This window comes from Ciconia boyciana, chromosome 2 (assembly GCF_034638445.1).
Source record: "Ciconia boyciana chromosome 2, ASM3463844v1, whole genome shotgun sequence".
Taxonomy (NCBI): Eukaryota; Metazoa; Chordata; class Aves; order Ciconiiformes; family Ciconiidae; genus Ciconia; species Ciconia boyciana.
In genome coordinates, this window is record NC_132935.1 from 129415143 (window position 1) to 129424107 (window position 8965).

Below are 8965 nucleotides of genomic sequence, written 5' to 3' on the forward strand. Positions count from 1 at the left end.
ATCTTTCTTGGTTTTTCTCTTTGTTTTCAGGTCCCAAAGGGATCTTGGGATGAGGGTTGGAGTGCCTGTATTTGGTCATTCTTTTCCTACCACCGTGTGTGGTTTTAATGGAAAGGGTGGGAACCTATAAGCAATTGTATGACTTCAAATAGAGATATTAGTGTGATACTGATTTCTTGTTTTATAATAACAAGTGCATACCATCCAGATGACTCAAAACTTTGTTTAAATTTTTTCATTCGGGGATATAAAAACTTATTTGAAAATGTCTGGTTGACAAAACAAAGGATTTACTTGTTGGCAGTACTAAATACACAGACATATTTGAGGGCAAAAATTACTACAGCATATTTCCATACCAAAGGTCAAGGAAAAATGGGGTACGTTGATTATAGTTATATAAAGAAATGTAAGACCAGTTCAATGTCTGTAAGTGGTTGCTGTGAGTCACTTCAAAGATGCCAAACAAGGCATTTGATTAAGTTGCTGAATATTCTGCACATACAACGTCACAGGCTCTCAGGGTTTTTTTAACTTGTGATACGGCATGTCTAAAATGTTTATAGATAACCCCTCAGGGGAGGGAAATAGGGTGATAAGATTAAAAGGACATTGCAGTGTTGGAACCTGATCCATCCTATCTATGCACACTAACCAACTGCTGTTCAGTTTAGCCAGAGGAACAGAAAAGGAAACATGCAAGGAGTCGTACAACTTATTTTTCTCTTCAGTAAGACAGAAGTACTCTTATTAGTGCAATATTCAGTCAGTGATGAGGTAATTGTGTTCATTCACTTTATACAAAAGTGATGCTTATTTCAGCAGAAACTGGCTGTACGCATTTTTGTGAAATACAGTATAAATACCTGATTAAGTGTACGTACATCTGCACGTAACACACAGAGTCTCCTACAGTTTCATCTTTATCACATTTAGGGCCCTGATCTTACCTTCCATCAAAGAGAGCTTTGAGCTAAAGGGGAGCTGTGGGTGCCCAGCACTTCTGCAAATCAAGAGGAAAATATTCAGGTGTCTGAATTTTAAACAGTTGAGCTCTAGAACAGAGATGTTATCTTTCCTCTTTCTCTAAATTGTAATGATATTTAAATGACAGATAGCTTCCTCTAAGTAAAACTAAGAAGAATCTTGTGAATGCCAATTTCTTTTTTTTTTTCCTTTTCTTTTTACATTAATTTCTGGCTAGCAGAAGGAAAGAGCATTGCTCCATCTTTGTAATCTAATAAACTTAATAGGTTTTGAATGGCTTTTTGATTAAGGAATAAATAGCTAGATTAAAAATTTATGAACATGACTCCTTCTTTTGACCAACTGTGGCACAGACCTGATTGCACTGGAAAAAATGGCTTTTGGACCACAGCTGAATTTGCTGAATGTCCTGATGAGATTATTTATGCCATCCAAACATCGCCTCCTAACCCATCCCTGAGTTTCCATCAGCGTGGACACTGCTGACCAAATGGTTGTGCACGTTCACATGTACTTATCAAACTTGTGTAGGATGGCTCAGCAGTGGCTTGGAACGTGGTCTGCCTTTCCTTGGGAAGGTCCATTTATTTTTTGACAAATGAAGCAGATATATTACTGGCATATTTGTCAGACTTTATGTATGTTATACCTGTCGAGTCAGTATTTCGAGGTACTGCTAGTTCCCCTTTTTTTTTTTTTTTTAATAGTAGTTAAAACAGTTCTTCTGAAATGGCGGCTGTGGTAAGTCTTGTGGCCAGTGCTGCAAGAGGCAGCCTCATGCTTTCTCATCAAAAAACATTAATACAAATGGTTCGAACTATTTTACTGTTTGGGTATAGTCTTGGGTGTCGTGTTAGTTCTGCTGCTAACCTGGTGAAAAACATTGGAATAACGCCATAGGATTGCTTCCTCCGTCTGCACTTATGCAGCTTTGCATATTCTTGCTTTGCACATAGTGCAGGTTGGCTGCCAGGATGCTGTAGGCCTACATAGCCTGTGGAGAGGAACCTACCACGCATGTGAAACAGCAGAAGCAGAATGCATCGCAGTCTATTTTCTCTCTGTGATAGATATATATGTGTAGGCACAAATGATCTTAAGCCGTCTGCTTTAGCCCTGCAATTTTTTTTTAATCTTAGGTCTTTTTTGGTCAAACTAGTCTTAGAATTAAAACTAAATAATAAAAACATTTATACTCAGGAAAGTAAATGTCCATGTGAGATTGTCTCTAATGGTCTTTAACATTTGGCTCTCTTACTTGTAGTTTCACTGGAGATTCTCCAAAGAAGACATGCACAACAGACAAATGAAGAAATCCACAAAGGCTAAATTAAGTACTAGGGAGAAGCAAATGGCAGAGGAGAAGCAGGAATTTGAAGTCACGGAGAACACAAGAAACTTGGAAGCACAGATCTCAACAGCAGCCAAGCCTGATCCAGAGCAGCAGCTGGATGATGTCATAGACTTGGGAGATGAGGTAGCTGGGACCAACGACAGAGGTACGCATCACGACGGGGCGTCAGAAGAAACATGTCCTGCTAGTTACGATACTGATGACAATGACGCGCAGGTCTGCCTCAGCCAGGGTACGCCTGGCTGCTGTGCGGATCAGGTAACAGAGGGGGGAGACTGTGCTCCAGCATCAGACAGCTGCAATGGCAGCGATGGGGCAGGGCTGGACGTGGACTGCTCCTGTGAATAAGACCTACGCTTCAAGAACCCTGTGAGTTGCTGATACTTTGCCAAGACAAAAGAACAGATTTTGCTAATCACCATCGCTAACTCCATTGCTCAATTCAGCATTTCTTTGGCATTGTACTTAACTTTGCTCCTTAGCACACTGATATCTTGATGTTTTAAGTAACTACAGGGCCCGGGCTTTTTAACCCACAGAAATTAATTGCAAAATTCCGTCCACTTTACGGAGTGGGAAATGCCCTACGCTATCTCCTAGAGCTACACTTTAAATTAAGAAGTAGGGACAGAAAACATACTTGGGTTTTTCCGTGACCGACCTTAGCAAACCAGGTTTGTATCTAGGTCGGCAAATGTTCCACTTGGTCAGATTTTATTCTCTAATACTTTCTTGTCCATGTATCTTTGCTGGAGAAGTTATTGTGCCATATGTTATTTTGTCATTAAGCTTGTAGTGTCATGAAAATGGTATTTGGGCTTAAACAGACTGAAATTGGAAAGCTTAGGTAAGATGGCTGTTACCTGTATTTATCTCAAATAGCATACTTACGGAGGATATTCTCTTCTGAATTTTGTTAACTCTTGCAGATCTTTAAGCAATAAGCAAATCATATTCTCTTTGCCAGTCAACAGTTCCTCAATAGTTGTGGGGGTTTCAGAAGATAGAAAAACAGGGAAAAAAAAGCAGGTAAAATGTATGTCTTTCGGTGGCTGTCTTCACTGAAATTGGAATTAGATGTTACCTCCTGACCCTTCCAGGTGATTTTGCACCACTTCCTCACTCTTATAAAATACGTTGTGGGTAAGAACTGAAATTGTACACAAATAGCAGGGGTCGGCGGCCAACAAATGTCACTAAATGACCTTACAAAATGCAAATACCTTAATAGAGGGGTTTTTTTATACAAGTAACCATATTTTGGGACTGATACCTAATGGAATTCTGTAAAATTACCAACATTTTTATGTTTGGAGCTACATTAAAATATTTACAAGTGAATGTACATGTGTAATATAGTTTCTGTGACAATGTTCTCCAAGTACTTCAATGTTCTTAAAAATGTAGGAAGTAGTTGCTTCTCTCTTCTTAACCGCCTTCATTCCTATTTAGAAGTGGTCAAGTAATCTGGTAATAAGGTGAGAAATACATTCTAAATTCCCCTGATTTTTGTTTTTCTAAAGCAAGAGCTCCGTAAGTGATTTGCTGTTTTTTCCCTTGACTGATTTGTGCCTGATAATTTTCCTTCATCTTCAAATCAAAATGCTGTACAAAGAACTATATTCTGTATCAAATGTGCACCTAGAGTGGTTCAAAAGCATCTTCCATGCCTAAACATGATACAGTTGGCAGAACATGGCAGAGAAGGGAAAAATCATACCACTTTGAATATGCATCTAACTGGGACAACGGCACTCAAGTTTAAACCATTCAATTTCACACACACAAAGCACGGTGGTATTTTTTTCGTTGATTAAAGAGTTTTTTATTTTGAATTCAGTGGTTTAACCACAGGACTATAAGTCACTTCAATGTCTGGTGGTATTTTTCAATTAATTCATTCTGTTTCTTGAAATTAGACTGAAGTTCCAATAGCCTGAAAAATCTATTATTTCAATTGTTCTACTTAAATACAAGGTCTCTGCTCTGTACAGTTTTAAGTACCTGTTTGCAAATTTTATTAGCGTAAGATCCTTCAACTGATGGTTTCTATTTCATAGCTTTGCATTAATCTTGTTTAAAAATATACTGTATTTAATAAACATTTTACTAGTAGAAAGTGTTGCAGTAGAAAGAACTCTCCAAATACTTTTGAATAGAAAGCATTTATTGGATTGCAATTTTACCTTGTTTAACTGGATCCCAACTGCTTACAAAACTAAAGAAAAATAAAGGTCATGAGGAGATTTCTTCTTTGTGGTACTTGCACAACTGCCAATAATTTGTCCCCAAAAGGAGGAACTCGGGGTCTCTAAGTGGGGATGAAGGGAAGCTCCTTACTACTGAATTAGCAGTAGTTACTCGTGCTAGAGAACTGCTACTTGGTTTTCCATCACCAGCCTGACAGAGCATGTAAGGGTCTATGAGGAAGTGGCACTTGTTTAAGCGAAAGCTTGGTTTAAAACTTTGTTCCTGTAAATGCCGCAGCAGCTTACGGTTGGGACGATTTGAAGAGAACTTTCATGTTTAAAAAGGGCAAACAGTTTTGGTTTTATAGTCACATAATCAATTCCAACTTGTGACTTTGAATTACTCCAAGTTAGTTCAGCTGCCTGGAGTTGTGTGTGTGCTTCCACTGTGCCCCTGTCTCAGGTAAACTGAGAGAGCTTAAATCACCTCGTAGTCGGATGATACAGATGGGATGAGGGCTGGGGAGGACAGGCTTGGGGTACAGCAGCAAGGCTCTGCAGCTGTTATGTGTATTGTGTATCTCAGCTGCATTTGCCATTTTGGGCTTGAAAAAGCAAGACCACCGGAGTGGCCAAGGAAATCAAAGCAAGCAGTCGTCATGCTATTTGAAGCCTGAATGGAGAAGAGGAAGGGCTAGGCCAGAGCTTAGCTCCCATATCTGAAAACCTGACCAACATGGGGAAATACGCCAACAGTGGAGTGACTGTATGTGGCAGAAGCTGAAAGGGGAGTTTGGCTGCAGATGTACGGCCTCTGTCTCTCCCCAGAGAAGCCACAGTTACTCTGAGCCCCCCAGCAGAAGTTGGAGAGAGCAGCCAGGCCCTTTCCTTTCCCATGGAGAGCTGCCATTTTAAGCCCAACCTATTTTTTTTTCCCAAACCAGACGGAATCTCCCAGTAAGGATGCAAGCTAATCCTACTATGCCTCTCTTGTAAGGGGAGGAGACACCCGTGAGTATTGCCTGTACGCCTAGGGAAGGAGCCGATGGTTTGTGCTACCACCTGTTACCGATGCGGGCTGGTGACAGTGAAGCACGACAGCACACGCAAGTGGCACTTTGGTGTATTTTAACACGAACACGTCCTTGTTAGACCAACAAAACTCACGTGTGTACATCAGTCCCAAGAGTCTCCTCTCTTTGAGGGAGGAGCACGCGGGCTGCTCTGTTGTGTACGCGTGCTGGTATTTAGAGCAGGTGGTCATCTGAACAAGACAACAGTCGTTAAATGGGATGAGTTCAAAGGAGAAGATCTAGCTCAGACAAGTAAGGAAATGTCAAAGGCTGAATGAAGATGGCAAAGAGGAGTAGCTGAATTAAATGAAGGATGGAAAAGGGGTTTTGTATTGAAAGAAACAGCGGGGGCAGGGGTAGAGGAGTAGAACTAAGATGGGTATAGGAAGTCCAAAATGTTGAAGCATCATAATGAAAATAGTTTATGTAGAGTTTAGGAGGGGTTTAATGCACAAACGATTTGATTGGCACTTCATCTTGCACAATTTCTTTGATTATTGGATCTGTGCACTTGAAAACAGTATAATTGAAATAGCTCAAAGTAGCTTTAACACATGCATGGAAATGAAGCTAAGTACAAAACAATGTACTTTTTTTTCCCCCTAATTTGGCTCCTCTATCGGCCTCAGTTTCTGAGGTGAGCAGTGGAAGGGCTCTGCATTTGGATACCCTGCTTGTTCTTTGTAGTTGCCGTGACTGTACACTTGCCTCAGGGAGCCAATTACAGGGCAGAAATAAAGCACGATCAGCTTTTCATGCAGGAATTTCATCCTCCCACAACTGAAGCATATAAGAAGAGCAGATACTAATTTCTTGCTGATAAATGCTTCTCAAAAGTATGAGGAATGCTGGCTAACAATACCGATGCACCTATGAATTAAGAGTTGTAGATGCAATTCATATGTCTCCAAGGCTGTTAGTGGAGATGTGCTTCTGGCTTTAAAAGGCGATCCTTGCAAAAGCCTCCCATCAGCAGAAAGGTGCCTGTGGTGCTGAATGCGGCAGCTGACTCTCATCAGCACCTTACCTATACACTGAAGGGGGAAAAAAAGGCTTTTCAATTTAAGTGCTTTCTGTTATTCACTCTAAAAGCACCCTACTAACTAAAATGATGTAATGATAACTGAATAGCCACTCTTTTCCAGTTAATTAATGCAAATCCTGTAGCAATACTTAATATTCATTGTACCAGATGAGCACACAGCAAACTGGTAAAATACATGTCACAGGAAGAAGAAAAAGATTCAGTCTAGTAAGGCTGTGTAACACCTGGTAACCCACAAACCATCACTAAGTTTAAATATAAATGTAGAGAAGGACACGTATCACACTCCTCAAATTTTGTTGCAAAAAAAAAAAAAAGTTACCATCAGTCTACTTTTTCTCCTTAAGTTGCTCCTTAGATGATGACACAAATAGAAGATGAATAAACATTTTCTAAGATTACATGTTATGATTCGACAATGTGATGAGAATGTTTCTCCAACTTAGTAGCTGCTGAACAGCAGGGGTTGCACTCTGTTCCCACCAGGGTAGGCTAATATCACATTTATTTGATTATTTGTAGAGCGTATGCTTATATAGGTTAATTTTCCTGGGTTTTTTTTCCCCCTTCACTTGTGGTGGAGTCACATCCAATAATAGACTTTAAGGTGAAACTGATGTTTCACTACAAGACCACTAAACTCTAGAAAGTAGAGACTTCCAGAAGATTCTTAAGTGTCAATAGGGAAAGGCTACAGAGGACGGGGATGTTAACAACTTTCCTGGCTTCCCGGCTCAGAAATGGCATTTATTACCATTGCATGCATTACGAAATGAAGGTGTCCTTGCGCCCTTGGCAGGATAACTGTTCAAGGTACAGAAGAACTTCTTGTTAAGGGTACCTGAGGTTACTGCGATTTGGGGGTGGGGGTGTATGAAATCTTTTTTTCCTCCATCTTTTGGTGCAGAGTTGTCTGTGTTTAATACTACTCTTTAGGAGGGTGAGCCCATACGCTGAGATGCATCCTTGCCCCACAGCGCTCAGTCTGACTATAACAGGGGATGACAGAAAGAGGTTAGAGGGAAAGAGGATGATTACAGAAGGAAAGGGTTTTGAAATGCCTTTTGTTAAATGGACAATTTGGTGCAAGTCTGAGGAGCGGTTTGTGAATGAGATGTCATTTGGGCTGAAGAAAGCATGTGCATTAAGGGAAAAAAAGGGTAAACCACTTTCTAATCCACTTAATGATTTAAAAGTCATAAGGAAAACAACATTCAAAGCTTCTCAGAATCTTTTTATCATCACACTGTTAAAACATGCAGGAGCCTACTGTGTGGTTTTTGTTTTAGGGCACTGGTGCTTCCCGATGGCAATTTATTGCACGTTTCTAGAAAAAAAACCCTGCTTCCTTCAAGCATCAAGCTCTGACATGTCAATTGCGATCTTTGTGAACACAAAAACCCCTTGGTTTTATTTTTTGTGACAAGCACACTGGCCTATTTACATTCTAGAGTGAACAAACAAGGAACCATTCCTTGAAATAGGGGTACTCAGAAAGAATCTTCCTCTCATTTCAGTAGGAGGGAATGTGATGAGACACCCCCTCTGGGTCTGCAGTGACTGCTGAGGGGGTAATTTCAGATGGTGTATAGTGCCGCATGGTCTAGAAGCACAAGCCTAAGTGGATGAGGCTGCAGGCACCAGACAATGAAAACTTACGGGCAAGCCCTCCTCATCGTACTGTCCCCAAAAGGCAACTCTTTAAGGTCCATCGTTCAGAGTTCACCTCTTCCTGATCCAAAATACAGCCCATTTCCTTATGTTCTCTGTGTTCTGAGTGCAGTAAGTATGGATTTTTCTCTTTGAAGCTCAGTTTGCTGAAAAGCTCTAGGATTATTTTGGTTAGTTGTTCAATCAACTTCTGCAACGACTACGGTTGTATTCTTGTGTCGCACTCAAAGCAAGGGCTTGGAGTTTCCTAGTTAGACTGGCTCACTGGTTTTTGAAGATGAGGTGAACGTGGGTGTGGCAGTAGGATCCTACAAGCTGTAAAACATACCAGAGACTGATAAAAAGAGGTTAAGACTAGAGGCTAAACTCAGCATACTGAAGCTGAAATGATTTCTTGGGAGAGAACTACAGCTGGGCTAGAGGCCTTTTTATCCAAGCACTGGGACGTAAGCCTTGAAAAGCTCAGTGCTTCACACCAACAGTACTGTTGCATGCTGGAGACCAGGTGATGGGATCTTTGCAACCTCTGCTTAAGGCAGAGCAGAGGGGTGCTGATGGCAGGAAACTTGCTGCCTTACCTGTTTGACTATTGTCTGAAATCCTTAACTCCAGGAAAAGAGCCACTAACAAAGAGAAGGCCTTATCT

At 40.8% G+C, this 8965-nt stretch overlaps 1 protein-coding gene across 2 annotated transcripts in view; it reads left to right on the forward strand.

Annotated features, from left to right (window-relative positions):
- The window catches only part of RFTN1 (raftlin, lipid raft linker 1), a 102166-nt gene extending 97586 nt beyond the window's left edge, over positions 1 to 4580 (forward strand). For both annotated transcript variants that reach the window (XM_072854026.1, XM_072854025.1), the window contains exon 10: positions 2252 to 4580. In XM_072854026.1, coding sequence (XP_072710127.1) covers positions 2252 to 2689 — 438 coding nt within the window. In that variant the 3' untranslated portion in view covers positions 2690 to 4580. The remainder of the gene's footprint in view (positions 1 to 2251) is intronic.
- The last annotated feature ends 4385 nt before the right edge of the window (positions 4581 to 8965 follow it).